This window comes from Myotis yumanensis, unplaced genomic scaffold (genome assembly GCF_028538775.1).
Source record: "Myotis yumanensis isolate MYYU_CA2020_CCGP unplaced genomic scaffold, mMyoYum1.0.hap1 SCAF_3, whole genome shotgun sequence".
NCBI classification, from domain to species: domain Eukaryota; kingdom Metazoa; phylum Chordata; class Mammalia; order Chiroptera; family Vespertilionidae; genus Myotis; species Myotis yumanensis.
The window spans coordinates 7,797,993-7,813,161 of record NW_027223754.1 but is presented as its reverse complement, the minus strand read 5'-3'; the positions used below and the strand labels follow the sequence as shown (position 1 = coordinate 7,813,161).

The 15,169-nt window shown below is 53.8% G+C and overlaps 1 protein-coding gene across 2 annotated transcripts in view; it reads left to right on the top strand.

Annotated features, from left to right (window-relative positions):
• The window catches only part of ENPP6 (ectonucleotide pyrophosphatase/phosphodiesterase 6), a 134,180-nt gene that overhangs the window by 107,849 nt on the left and 11,162 nt on the right, over nt 1-15,169 (top strand). For both annotated transcript variants that reach the window (XM_070408152.1, XM_070408151.1), the window contains exons 3-6: nt 735-846; nt 9,782-9,923; nt 11,110-11,289; nt 14,049-14,186. In XM_070408152.1, the coding sequence (XP_070264253.1) occupies nt 735-846; nt 9,782-9,923; nt 11,110-11,289; nt 14,049-14,186 (572 nt within the window). The remainder of the gene's footprint in view (nt 1-734; nt 847-9,781; nt 9,924-11,109; nt 11,290-14,048; nt 14,187-15,169) is intronic.

Here is a 15,169-nt window from a genome sequence, read left to right as displayed (position 1 = left end):
AGTTCATAGTAGGTGCTCAATGAATGCACCCAACTAACTCAAACTGAAACGGGCTCAGCCCTCTCCTGCCTTGTATCCTGAGAAGTTGGGAGTCTCTTCCTCAGGGCAACTCCTTCTACCTCCCAGGGGCTGGGGCAGAGAAGCTAAGGCCACAGCAGCCCCTACCACCTGAATGCCTTTTATTCTTTTGCTTCATTTGGGGAGAGGCAAGGTCACGGCTCCGAGTCCTTGCTTTTGCTCGATGATTTTTAGGCTTGCTAATCTAGTGCAGTCCCTCTAAGTCCAGTCAGACTAGTGAAATGCTTATTTTATTATTCCTGGACTAATCAGATAGTGCCTAATACCTGATTCTAGAATAGGCAGTGGTACAAGAGAAGAATTAGTGGTTATGAAAAACTCTACAGGAAAAATGTTTTAATGGAGACATTTCTATGTACTAATTAATTTTTTGTTTCAAATGTGGGAATTGAGGAAGACAGTTATTAACCAATTTTTGCTAGTCCCTGCCAGGGGACACTGGTATTGCATGGGAATGACATTTGAGAATTTCTGTTCCAGTTAAACAAAATTACAGTTAACTATGCCACTTGTCAGCAATAAGTTCTTTTATTTCTTGAAAATGAACAACAACAATTTTTTTTTTTTAACTGATGGAGCCTCCGTCCTAAAATAGGCTCATCACCCCACCTCAGTCATTGAAGAAAGTAACCATTTACCATCTATTTCCTTCTTAGGCTGTGAGGTGGAGATTCTCAGTGTCAGACCCACCTACTGCCTGGAATATAAATCTTCCCCGACGGATATCAATTTTGCCAACGCAGTCAGCGATGCTCTCGACTCCTTCAAGTAAGTGCCCCAGGTTCTTAGCCATACCCTTGTTCTTTCTGGTTTCCAGGACCAGAGATAAATGCTAACGTGAATTCAGAAGGCTTGGTGTGGGTGGAGTGTAGGCCATGATTTGGTGAAGGCTTGTATCTCAGAAGATATCAACAAGTATTCGGCCAAAAGGGAGGATCTGTGGTGAAATAGGTCTGGAAAATGGCCCTACCCTCTTCTTGGAAATGTACAAAGCAATGAGCACATCAGAAGACAGAACTTTATTTTCTTCTCTCCCATGAAACCATAACATGCAGTTTGGAAAATGCAAAAATTAGTAATAGCACATGCGAGTCTGTCAGGGAATGTGACCTACAAGGCAAGTCAGGACAAAGCCTCAAGTCAGTCTCAGAAATCCCTGGACGTGACGTCAAGATGGGTAGCCAGGTGGGGTGGTCTCCATGAAAAATCAGCCACCAAGAGGCTAAGGATGTTGGGGCTCTTATGTTTCCAGGGCTGGACCTGGGGTCACCGTGGCTACTGAAGGGGCCTCTTGGGCAGGTCAAGGCAGAAGACCCATAGTATTCAGTGTGGAGACCATGGAAGGACTTCCATGCAGGGCAGCTCCCGAGAGCCTTCACGCCATAGGCACTGGCCACATGAACGGGCCTCAGATAGCGTTGGCCAAGTATGAATCCCATTCTTGCCACCAGCACCGCAGGCATCATGGGGAGCAGCAGTGACCCCCACGGAGCTGAAAGGAGGAGACAACAGGCTGGCCTTTGCTGTCTCTTAGAGTGATTCCACTTCCATGAAAGTCTATCAAGAGGGCGCTCTGGGCACATAAGGGTTCAGGTTCTGACCTACAGGTTGGAGAGAAAATAGGTTTAAAAAACTTAAAAGTTGAGAAGGAACAAATTAAAATTTTAGGGTATTTGAGGGGGTGGTGGTGGAGGGGAGTGGAGACAGGGTTTGGAGGAAGTCACCTGTAAGTCAGTATTCTCCACATGGTGTGTAACTCGCATGTGCTCTGTGATCTGCTTCCTGCCTACTCTGCGGTCTTTCCTTGCCCACAAGTGCTGGACCACCACCCGCACGACGAACTGGAATGTTGTGTGGCAGCCTCGTTTGTGCAAACAAAGCAGAACGGCGCGGCAGGCGTAGCAGATGAGCTGGAACTTTCGATGGGCCTATGTCTGCATGAGGCTGTTTCCAGCGCTCCCTACAGCCTGCCGCCTTGCCAGATATGAAAATGTGGATCATAGTTGTCACACAAACACCTCCCAGTAATGCAACACTGTTTGGCAGTGTGATCTTTTTTGCATCCATCTTATCTTGACAGCTGAATGGTGTCCCACTGTACACCGCGCAGGGACTCACAGGTAGAGAAGCGCGGCACACACAGCTACGGGAATCCCAGCTCAGCGCTGGCCTGCACGCTGGCCAATCAGGCGGGCCTCCCTGTCCCGAGGCCCACCTGCTGCTGGAGGGTCAGTGCTCTGTGTCCGAGAGAAGTGTGTTTCCGCTTCCTGTTTCTAGGGAAGTTTTCCTTTTTTCGTTCCCAAGCATCACAGCACAGCTATGGCACCCGGGAGGCACAGCTTTACCGTGGAGCACAGCGTTTGGCGATGGGGAGGATGGTGTTTTGATGTTGTGGGTAGTGGTGGTGCTGGCGGTGGCAGTGATGTGTATGCATGTGTGTGCGTGTGTTTAGAAAGGCGCTAGGCTCCTCTAGAGAGAAAACACTGCAAAAAACTGGAGGCCCAGGAAAGTGGCCCCAAGCGAGGCCTCCACATGGTGATTCTGGACTAACACATTGCCCAGCATTGCAGGCGTCTCTGTAGACGGCCTTGGCCTCCAGGGCATGGCGTTCACATGGCCGCCACGTGAAGGATGCCCTGGCGCCGGGGGGCGAAGGCCAGAGCAGGATGGAGCCAGGCCAGTGCAATTGCCATGTGGGCTCCTCATACTGCAGCATCTAACAGGGCCACTGAAATGGCCCCTCGGATAGGGGTAGAGAGTGGGATCTACTGTCCACAAACTACTCAGGACTTGACCTGAGAGAGAGGAAACAACAGCTGGGGGCGGTGGGGCAGGGGAGAGGGATAATTGGCCAGGTGATGCTTACTGCCCTCGTAAGACAGTAGGATGACTTAGTCTCCCCCCCAAAGAAAATGGGGAAACCTCTTTCAACCAGTCTCCGCACTACTAGGGCACATCTCATTTCCTCCTCACAAAGCAGAACAAAGGACCGACAGTGGTGAGCCAACATTTGTCCCATCTAGAACAGGGGTTCTCAACCTGTGGGTCGCGACCCCTTTGGGGGTCGAACGACCCTTTCACAGGGGTCGCCTAAGACCATCGGAAAACATATATAATTACATCTTGTTTTGTGATTAATCACTATGCTTTAATTATGTTCAATTTGTAACAATGAAAATACATCCTGCATATCAGATATTTACATTAGGATTCATAACAGTAGCAAAATTACAGTTATGAAGTAGCAACAAAAATAATTTTATGGTTGGGGGTCACCACAACATGAGGAACTGTATTAAAGGGCCGCGGCGTTAGGAAGGTTGAGAACCACTGGTCTAGAACAATCAAGATGACTTCGCAAGTCGCAGCTCGTTCATGCAAGAGTGTGACGCAAAGGAATCATTAATTCTCTTGGTGCGTGTGTTCAGGCAAAATGTATAAGTATTTACCTTGCCATCAGCCCCAAATGACGAAGCGTGTTTAGAGCTCCATACTCACCTCTGGTTTTTTCCGGCTTTGTCTCAAATTCCTAGCTGTAATATGAAGAGCACTTAGAGCTCTCACACGAGTGTGCAAACACACACACACACACACGCCTCCCGGTCAGTGCTGCTTATTTAGTGTCTGTTCCCTCTGCTATTAGTTTGAGGAGCAGCAGGAACAGACACAGGAGAGATAAGGCCTTGACAGAAGGCAGGAGAAATGGTCAAGGCCCTAAAGGTGGACTCCCGCCAGGGACAGCCTGTCAGCAAAGGGCCCACATCAGCCAAGACACTGTGTGACTGTGTAGAAGCACTGACCCGACTTCCTTTTCTGGCCTGGGCGTCGCCTCCAGTGCTCATCACGCTTTACCGACCCGAGTCATACTCTTGTCCGTTCTGCCTTTGCACGTGGACAGCTTCAGTGTGTGTGTGTGTGGGGGGGGTAGCACTGATGTCATCAACGCCCACCTGCTAGGGTTGTGTCAAAGCTCAATTGCCAGCGACCCTCGCTCTACGTGTGGGTGCTCCTCGGTGTTCCCCCTCACTCCACGCCTTACAAGGGAGCCCGCTCCTGACAGCTGAACGCGTGCCTCCTCGCCTCGCTGGGACCAGAGCCCAGTCCTCCCCATGGGGTGTGGGACCCTGTCTTTCGGGGCCTCTCCTGAGTGTGGAGTGAGTGACATCTGCTTCCCAGGCATTTCTCAGCCCTCCGTCCACAGGAACCGCTGCGGGCGTGGGAGCAGGCGGGGAGGGCCATGCTGGCCTGGGCTCGTGCGGGTGGCAGTGGCACAGGGGCCTGGCGGTCTGCTCGCTATCTCCTGTGCTCAGGGACACGCAGCCCCGGTCACTGGTACTTTGGTGCCTTGACAGCGCTCAAGGGGACACCCCGGCACCTCCTGCCCATGGCCACGTCCCTGTCTAAAAAGAAAGCAGGTGAGATCCACGTCGCTTCATCCATCTCCCGGAGTCCTGTTTGCAGGATGTCCGTGCTTTAGTGGCGGGGGAAGGTCCATGACGTGGAGCCCAGTGAGTCCCAGGAGCTGGGCGGGGTCCGGGCGGGCAGCAGCCAGGTGAGCGGGCAGGCCAGCCTGGACGCCGCAGGGGCCTGGACGCTCCCACTGGGCCGGGAAGACTAACCGCTGTGACCTCTCAAAAGGTTGGTCAATAACGAGAGGCCATGGGTGCGGCGAGGCCAGGCTGTGATGACAGCTCCAGTGTCCTGGTCATTGTCCCTCCTCCCCAGGGGCTCCAGGAAGAGGGGCAGGGACACAGGCTCAGCAGACGCTGGTGTCCCCTCCCTGCTCGACGCACAGAGCAACGGCAGCCTGACACATGTACTCGTGGAACAGAAATGGGGGTGTTTCTCCTCTTTGCCTCCCTTTTACTGGGTGGCAAGCACTTTACAAACACCAGCTCATTCAATACCCCGGTCGGAGGCTCTGAAGAGGCTTTTCAGACGGGAAATTGAGGCGTAGAACGGTTTAGAGACCTCCGGGTTAGTGAGAAAGGGGCTAGATTGTGACCTCAGATGTGTCTAGTTCTGGATGCCCATCAAAGCCTAATTTTCCTAATGAAACTTCGCCATGTGCTGACTACGAGTGTATGAGAATTATGCAGCAGGTCGAGTTAATTTCTTTCTGAGGGACTCAGGAGATGACAAGACGGGTTGAAAGGAGACTATTAAGAAACACGGACGAGGAAAAGGATGGTCGAGAATTATGGGATACAATTATTGTAAGATGCAGAAATGCTTAATAACTTAGAGGATCATCAGACCATAATCTCTACCAGACAAAAGTACTTCCATCTCGCCAGTTTCCAGCAGGTTAGCAGCCGAGTTTCTGGAGTCTGGGCGCTCATCCGTAGTTAAGTCTGGGGAGCGAGAGCGAGCTTCCTGACGCTGCCTGGTACCACACCGCAAGGACAGACGGCTGATCTTCTGGCCTTATTTCTAGGTTTCAGAGGGCTTTTGTGAACAGTCAGTAACGTCCACCATTCCTTGAAATTGCCTCCGTTTCTCTCGCCCTAATTCTTTCTCTTCCCGACCCTCGTCAGTAAGGAAAATGAATGTGACATTATGAACTTTTTACATTGAAAAGAGTCCTGAGGTGATGGGGGACCTGAGTGTCCCTGAAACCCCGGGACTAGGGCCCCTTGCGGCTCTCAGGTAACTGGGCTGACGGCCACATGTCCTTCTGGCACCGTTCCTGGACCTTCAAGCCATAAATAGCCACTAACAGACCTGCAGACATTCCCACCCATCGCTCCTCACCCGAGCACTCCGTTACAAATGAGCTGGCCTGTGATGGAGACCAGGCCCAGGTGGAAAACAGCTGGTGACCAAGAATTTGTCAGCTAGACTCTAAGCAGGCAAGAGCTCTCAGCCTGGAAGACGTGGGTCCCTAATGAATCAGGGAGACCCCAGCATCGAAGCCTTTCACGCAAGGCACGTGCATAAATCCCGGCCTCGCAAGCACCCTACAGCCGGTGTTGCCGGCATCTGGAGTTGACAGCTTCCTGACACAAAGCCATCAGGTGCCTCTGAGGGAAGCCCTGGCTTTCTGATCACATGGAGATTTGTGGATATGGCAAATAGCCTAAAAGAAACCAGCCCCCTGGCTGCGGCGGCGAAGCGAGGTGTCGAAGACAAAATGACCTAAAAGCATTTCATTGAACTTGACTGCAACAGTCTCCTGGTTGGGAACTGTTCCCCACATACAAGTCCTACCTTGAAAGGGTGCACACCTAAACACAGGACACACCGTGCAGGTCGCACATCTGGGATGCTGCCTATACAAGTGCACAACACAGCTACATGCTGAGGCTTATCTGAGGGCATGACTTTTCTGGAAGGTTCCATACGTTCAAGCATGGTGGTGGAGGAAGCACCATCGCCCTTCAGTGTCATGAACTTGGGCCTCAAAGAAATTTAGGAATAAGTGAAAATGCATCAGGGCCAGCGAGAAGTCCCCCCGCCGCCGACACGCTTGGAGATCTCAGTGACTTGTTCTCTGCTGTCTTAGATGCCGAGGGAGTGAGGGTTGGTCATTTGCACGACAACATCATTTGTGGGAAACACCTAAATAACAACCTAACCCAATCCCCGTTGTGTAGGACGGTGGTCATGGCATTTGTAAAGAAGGGCCCATTTATTTTTGTTCTAAAAAGAGAAAAGTGGCCCCGGCCGGGTAGTCCAGTCAGTTAGAGCATCTTCCCAATGTGCTAAGGTTGCAGGTTTGGTCCTTGGTCAGGGCACATACAAGAATCAAGCAATGAATGCATAAATGAATGGAACAGCAAATCGACGTTTCTCTCTCTCTCAAAAATTAATTAATTTTTTTTAATAAAATAAAAAGAGAAAGCAACATTTCACTTACCTTGAAAGCAGAATTGTGACGCCCAGCTCAGGGCAGGCAGTGGAGCATCACAGCGTCCTTAAGTGGGGCCCCCTTGGCAAGTCCGACCACAAGAAAGAGAGAGACCGTTACCAACCGAAAGGGGTCCGTTCACTTGTGTGCATCAAAGCCAAAGCAAATGTGAACAGAAGTGAACAGCCTAGAAAATTACAGTTTACTAGTTGAGAGATGGTGCCCACCCAGAGTCACAGGGGAGCTAGTGCTCAGAGGCCTGGGTCCCCGATGGTGTCCAGGGGAGGGCTGTATAGAAGGGAAGTCACTCATCGCGGTGGCTGAAGGAGGTGAGGTCGTGGGCTCTGCTGATGGGTGGGGCCAGGGCAGTTGACCACTGCAGCAGGTCCTGACGTCAGCCATGGCGTTGTTCTGTCTGGTTTCGTGAGGGGTGGTCCCTAGGGTCTTTCTGCTCTCATGGGCCTGGGGTGGACACAACTGAGGTCCAGATGTCACCTGTAGCTTGACCAAAACTCTGTGTGGCCAACAGGCCTGAGGCTTTGTCCTTAAGACGGTGTGATGCTGACCAGAATCCGATATCTGAAGGGCTTGATGATTAAGGAAGGGGGTGGACGGGCAGAAAGGAGGCAGGGTCACGGCAAAGAAATGGAGGTTCGGTGTGGTTACAGGACCAGAACCTTCTCTGGGGACGGTGCAGTGAACGAAGTGGATGTGGACACTCAGAAGCCCCGGTTGGGCAAGTCTCAGATCTGTGAGGCTTTGCCTAACTCCCAGCATCCTCTTTGGTCTATTTCTTCATCTGCAAAATAGCCACATGCTTTTCGGTAGGGATGCTCCTCACCGGTGCTCCAGACTTCGAAGGCGTGGCCGGCCTCAGACTGGAGTCTGTACGTGGAGAAGTGAAAACGACTCCGTTTCACGGTGCTGCCTTTGCCGTGTCTCACATCAGCTTTCTTGGGGCTGGCGGGATTCTTACAAGAGAATAAGAACCGTTTCCCCAAGATCAGTTGGGTTAAGCAGAATGTGCTGTGGGCTGTTGAGATTTTTCAGAGTTTTCAGTGATTGTGTTCAGGGTGACAGGGTGGGTCCCGCCTGGGTTTGAGTCCCATACACCTCTCACTAGCTGTGTGATGCTGGCAACTGTATTGGACTCTCTGTTCAATACATACCTACCTCATAGGGCTGTTGTGAGGATTACGTAAGATAATGTCTGTAAAAGCCCTCACCATAGCACCTGACCCAGAGAAAACTGTCATTCATAGAGCACTTACTATTATTCTGCACACAACCGACAGTTTTAAAGCACCTACTGTGTGCCGGATACTAGGCTAGAGCTAGGAGAGTGAGTCACCACCCCTAGGGCAAGAGAATTTCACGATTTAGAGAGTGAGAAGGACACACATACATGGGCAACTACAGTCAACATGAAGAATCATAACCAGAGATGAACCTGGAGTGCCCTGTCAGCGCCCGAAGGGCCACCCGGCTGGGCCCGGGCATCACCTCCCCTGAGGCCTGGGGGCTGGTCACGTAAACCGCACTGTCTGGACTGCTGTGAGGCCACTAGCTTCCCCTGCGGATGCTAGTCCCAGGGTACAGCAGGCTCTGAAGACACCTAGCCTTTCATTCCTCATGTCCCAACGGTGGGGAGGCCACACCAGGAGAGACCCGGCCACAGTGTGTGTGTGTGTGTGTGTGTGTGTGTGTGTGTGTGTGGTGTGCATTTAATAAAACTTTTAAGAGAAATTAGGCATTCCCCCAGAGTGTTAATTATTAACCCATGTAAAGTCCAAGCACACCAATTGGCTCTCATTATTTCCTCTCCATTGCTTCAGTTTGTATCAGTTACTACTATGGCCACCATCAGCACCATCGTCATTGTTCTGAGGTACTGGGCAGAGCCAGGGCTGAGGAGGAAACGGGTGGCACATGCCACATGAAGGCGTTTTTCTTCCCTCCCTGACGCCAGTTTCCATCACCAGTTCCTGGTCATTCCTGGCCCGGCCTCGAGGGCTAACCAGCTTGGGTTTTACCTGAGTACTCTGGCCAAGAGGGGTGTTTTTCCCGGGACCCACAGAGGTGTGGTCACTGCAGGATTCCCTCTTGGTCCACACTGGAGCTGACCCCTCCTGCGTCCCCACAGGACAAGGGTCCCGGAGTGTCTGCTGGTGTCAGGCCCCGAACACGGTCCTGTTTGCCTCCCAGAAGGCCGTGGTGAGGTTTGCTCTGGCCCATCAGTGAAAACACAGTCTGGGCTTTTAGTTAGAGGCTTCCCGACCGCCCAGCACTAATGGGACTGCCCTTAATTAAAGGGTTGTTCTCATTCTTCTGCCCCCTCCCCCCATGCCAGCAGGTGGTGGGGGCGGAGCTATCAGAGCATCCCTGCCTGTGGCCACGCCTTCCACCCTTGGGACATGACGGGCAATGCCACAGCAGCCAGAGACGAGTGGCCCATACACGTGCCCTCTGACCCTTGTTACCAAGGTGCTGGACCAGCGTGTCTTAGTGCTGAATTCCTGCTTCTCCCCCAGATCCCACCCTGTTCATTTTTCGACATAGATTCTGCATCCTTTTGTTTATTTTTTATGTTGCATATTATTCTGTACCTGTTTCAGAGGCACAGCACAGCGGTTAGACAATTATGTCCTTTAGAGAGTCCCTTCCTCCCCCGCCCCCCCCCCCCATATTCCAAGTACCCCCATGTCCCATATCGCCTTGTCACTTAGAGCTGACAGCCTTGCCGGCCCTCAAGGCGGGTTTGGGGATGCTGATGCCTGCCAGGGGCTGGGAGCCGGGTGAGAGTGGAGACGGTGGGGCCTCTCTCAGCGCTGACTCTCCTCCTGCTGCCCCCAGGAATGGCCGCGCCGACCTGGCCGCCATATACCACGAGCGCATCGACGTGGAAGGCCACCACTACGGCCCCTCGTCGCCGCAGAGGAAAGACGCCCTGAAGGCCGTGGACACCGTCTTCAAGTACATGGCCCAGTGGATCCAGGTGACCGAGAGCAAGGCCCCTGGCTGCCCTCCCTCCTGTCACTCTCCGTCTGTCTGTCATCGTCTCCTGTTGAAGCTGACAGGGCAGCCCCAGGCTGTGGGAAGTCCATCTTCCTCACACCCCTCCTTGGGAGGAGAGACCCCTTGTTTACAGCCAGGCCCGGAGGCGGGAGATGACTGGCATTGTCAGCCCGCTCTGCTGGCGAGATGGCCTGTTCTGCACCAAAGCTGATGTCTGGGAGCCAGGCTGGGCTCTGTCCCTCGTTTGCCACGGCCTGGCTGAATGACTTTAGGCAAGGGGGAGGGACAGTTCTGTCACCATGCAAGTTGGTTGAAAGAGCCACAGACGACAGACAGCAGTGAGGGCACTTTGCTGGGTGAAAGGCCGTATGTGCCGTCTTTAGCACCATTGGAGCGGGCTCAGGTGCCGCCCCTCCCCAGAGTGCTTCTGCCCAGGGTGAACTGTATCTTCAGGGAGGGAGGCTAGACGATGAAATTCAGACTTGGTTACGTGTCCTTTCTTCTATAATGTGTAGGTTAAAATACCTCCCTCCCCCTTCCCCTCCCCTTCTCCCCTCTCCCTCTCTCTTTCCCTCTCTTTCTCCCCCTCCCCCTCCTCCCCTTCTCCCTCCCCTTCTCCCCTTCTCCCCTCTCCCTCTTCCTCTCTCTCTCTTTCCCCTCTCCCATCTCCCTCTCCCCCTTCCCTTCCCTCTCTCTCTACCTGTCTCTCTCCCTCTCCCTTTCCCCCTCTCCCTCCCCCTCCTCCCTCCCCTCCCCCTCTCCCCTTTCCCTCTTTCTCCCCCTCCCCCTCTCTCCTCTCCCTTTCCCTCTCTTTCTCTCCCTCTCCCCCCCTCCCCCCTCTCTACCTGTCCCTCTCCCCCCTCCCCTTCCCTCTCTCTCCCTCTTCCTTTCCCCCTCTCCTTCCCCCTTTCCCTCTCTCTCCCTCCCCCTCCCCCTCCTCCCCTTCCCTCTCTCTCCTTTTCTCTCTCTTTCTCTTCCTCTCCCTCCCCCTTTCCCTCTCCTTCCCCCTCCCCCTCTCCCCTTTCCCTCTACCTCCCCCCTCTCTCTCCCTTTCCCTCTCTTGCTCTCCCTCTCCCTCCCCCCTCACTCTCTTCCCTCCCCTCCCTCTCTCTCTCTCTGTCCCTCTCCCCCTCCCAGCTGTGATGACCACCTTTGTCCACCCACAGGAGCGGGAGCTGCAGGACAAGCTCAATGTCATCATCTTCTCCGACCATGGGATGACCGACATCTTCTGGAAGGACAAAGTGATTGAGCTGAAGCAGCACATCAGCCTGGGGGACCTGCAGCAAGTGAAGGACCGCGGGCCCCTTGTGAGCCTCTGGCCAGCTCCCGGGAAACACGCTGAGGCAAGAGCACAAGACGGGGAGGGAGGTGGACAGGGGAGGGGAGGGGATAGAGCCCGGCCACCACTCGTGCTCGATCTTTGTCCTGCAGCAGCTGGTGACCTCCATCGCGGTTTCAGCCTCCCCTGCCTCTGTTTTCTCTTCTCTAAAATGGGCGTGCGGGGACCTACCGCACTGAACTTCAGTGGCAACCGAAGGCGAGAAGGGATGTACAGTGCTTCGTAGGCTGAGTGTTTAGCCCGTAATGGGCCTACTGTACTGGCCCGGAGCTCACCTGCCGGGCAGTGTCAGAGGCATACGCAGATGCTCTTTCTCTGGGAGCAGCCCCGTCTGACTGTTCCTCAGGGAACTGGAGACAAGCAGGCGAATGAGCCACTGAGGCCATGTGCGCTGTGGGTCAGCTCCTTAGCGCAGGATCCACTCTGCTGGGTCCTATCCAGCTCCGTCATAACCCGGCATCTTCCCAACCAGGCCCCTCTGTCCACCCAGTGCAGCTTCCGCCCGGAGCTGCTGGAAGCACAGGGGCATGCTGGCCGCTGCAAGGACGAGGCACGTGTCACTTACTGTGATCACCACCATCCAGGGGGTGCTCCCGCGAGGGTGAGGCTGTGATCACCACCATCCAGGGGGTGCTCCCGCGAGGGTGAGGCTGTGATCACTACCATCCAGGGGATGCTCCCGAGAGGGTGAGGCTGTGATCACCACCATCCAGGGGGTGCTCCCGCGAGGGTGAGGCTGTGATCACCACCATCCAGGGGGTGCTCCTGCGAGGGTGAGGCTGTGATCACCACCATCCAGGGGGTGCTCCTGCAAGGGTGAGGCTGAGCTCCCACATGTGCAGATGTGGCGCCCTCTGGCTCCCCCGTCACTGTCCTCCGGGGGCCCGGCACCCTGAGATAACAGGCCTCTGCCTACCCTTCTCCCCAACACCGATTACATCTGGAGAACCTGGTGCTGAGTCACCCTGAGAAAATGAGGAGGAGCAGGTGGCACCTTTGGGTGACCGCTCGGCCCCACGTGGCCTGGCCGCCTCCCAGTGCAGGCTTCGGGGCTCCTGCCGGCTCCAGAGAAGCTGCTCTGGGCCTTCCTCAGGGAGACCCAGCTGTGGCCTGGGGGGAGCCCGCCGTGGGGTGTGAGGAGTGGGCCATGGTGGGCCTGGTGCCTCCCTCATGCTCACAGCAGGAAACGGGTGCTGGGAGGTTGTTGGTGTTGATGGAGCGCAGGGGTGGACTGCGGCCTCTTCTCTTTGGCCCAGAGACCTCTCTCCCCACCCCGCCCACCCCATCGAAGAGTCTGAGAGCTGTCAGTGTGGGGCTGAGGGACCAGTGGCCGACAGCCCACCCTCCCAGCGCTGCCCCTCCCCCGGCGGACAGGCCTTTTTCTCAGGAGGGGAAGGCGTGTTTGCACAATGTCCCATGAGCTCCCTCAGCACGAAACGGGGAGAATTTCTCACGCAGGGGCGGGCGCCACAGTGACTGCTTCTTGCGGAGATGGAGACGGCCTGTTCCCCTGGCAGGCAGCTCGCCTGCCCGAACCTCCACCTTGGCGCTTAGGGAGGCGCCGCTTCCAGGATGCTTAGGGGGGGCCGCTCGCGAGTGGGAAGCGCTCCTCTGGACCAGGACCAGGCGGCTGGAGGCTGCCTCACACAGGTGGTAGATTATTCACAAGGCGGGGCCGTGTTTGGGTGACAGTCTGTCATGTGATGGACACGACCTTGTGTGAGGCCCGCGATGTGTCCTTGGACGTTTCCCTTCTCCAAAGGCTTCCTGCACATGCACCCACTTCCCCAAAGTGTGGGCTCTCTTAAGAAGGAAATCACGACACACGGGGCCATCGGAAACCCTCTGCCGAACAGCCCGAGGACTAATTCATTTCAGATGCGAGTGGAGGTAGGACGGGCTCTAGGTCAAGTCAAAGAACAAACCCTCTTCCTTTGGTCGTGGTGGGATCCAACTTCTCATTCTCTCTTTAATTGTATTTTAGCCTTTTTGACATAAATACGCTTTTGTAGTTTGTTCACTTGTTATTCAGTAGATGCCAAAAATTATTATAAAATATGTGTAAGGTGTAAAGGATACTGTTACGACGGCACCTTATATTCAATATACCGAGAAACAGCACCGTATCAGTACCTGTAGTAACTCCGGTGTGCCCTTCTCAGACCCCATCGCCCGTGCAGCCACCTCAGAGAAAGCCACTGCCCTAAATTCTGAGTGATCGTTTCCCTAATTCTCTTTATCGTTTTACCAAATATGGTCATTAGTTTTTGTAGTTACTTGAACTTTCTATAATAGGAAAACTCTTGTCTGTGTTCTTCTGCAATGTGCTTTGTGTGTGTGTGTGTGTCAGACTGAAATTCAGGTGTTCTGTGTAGCTCTAATCCCTTCCTCTTCGCTGCTATATAATATTCCACTGCCATTTACCCCTCGATCCAGGTATCTCACTGTTGCTAGGTGTTTGGGCTGCTCCAGTTTGCAGTATGTATCCCTCCACAGACCTGCAGGCGTACATGTACCAGGGTTCTCACTTACCCCTAGGTCATGGGCATGTGGATCTCCAGCCTTACTAGGTAAACCTCCTTGTCTTCTGAGACACACAGAAGTTTCTCTTTTTTACGGAGTCAAGTCTATCAGCTGTTTGAGGAATTTCTTTTTTTTTCTTTTTAGTCTTATAAAGTCCTCCCTCTCCTCCAGGTGCATTAAATATTCACATTCGTGTGACAGTGAGGATGCAACCCCAGTCACCCCTGGTTTTCTCTGCAGATATACAACAAGCTGCGGACGGTGGAGCACATGACTGTCTACGAGAAGGAAGCCATACCCAGCAGATTCTACTACAAGAAGGGGAAGTTTGTCTCTCCACTGACCTTACTGGCGGATGAAGGATGGTTCATAACTGAGGTAATTAGAAAATATACGACAACTTACGCATTAGACAAATGCTGCCAAACAACCATAGGTACTAGCTCTCCCGCCTTTACACGGAAAAGATTTGTTTTCACTTAGGTGTCGTTCATTACATTATTTCCTTCTTTAGAGACTCAAGAGGCTTGGTTAGGTGACTTCTATTTGTTTATTTATTTTCTGTTTATCCTCACCTGAGGATATTTTTCCTATTGACTTTCAGATGGCTTTCAGAGGGAGTGGTAGCCAGGCCACCGAAGGGGCAGGCCTATGACTAGTATTTTAGCTGCCAGAAAGACCTCGGGTGGTGATCAGCAATACTGATCACACTAACGAGCGGACGTGGGGCCTGGGTGTGGAACAGTGGGGTTCCCGGACAGAGAACTGTCACCCAGGAGGACTGAGTCATCCCTGTGTGCTCGCAGACAGAAAGCACCTGGTCACCAGGAAACGGAGCAGACCTGGTCCCACATGCCAGCTGTGCGGTCCCAGGCCATGCGGGGCCCTGCACAGACTGGCCTTCCCACGTCTTGTCGTTTCAAATGTCGCCGAGGGGGTCCCACCGCCCCTCCCGCTCTCTCCTCTAAGGACCAAGTGCTTCTCTCTGCTTGCTCACAGTTTGGAGCTCCCTGGAGTGAGATTGCCGAGGCCCCAGCAGCTTCACCCAGAGTGGGTTTCCCAGGGCTGCGCGTCGAACACACAGGCGGTCTAGTAGGTGCCTAGCCCATTGACCCCATGGAGCCAGCTTCCCGAGTCACGCAAAAGGCCTTGCGCCGGACACTTTCCAAGTTAGAAAACTCTAGAATTTCGTTTGAGTGTTAAAAGTAATCAAGGAGGGTTAATGCACGGCTCGCCCCCTCTCATTCCTTAGCCCGGCTTCTCAGGCCTGTGGGTCCAGCGTCCGTGGCAGGGGAATCTTCTTGCTGGTTTAGCCGTAATCGGGAAAACGGCTGAGCCAGGACAAATCGATGCTGGTTGGG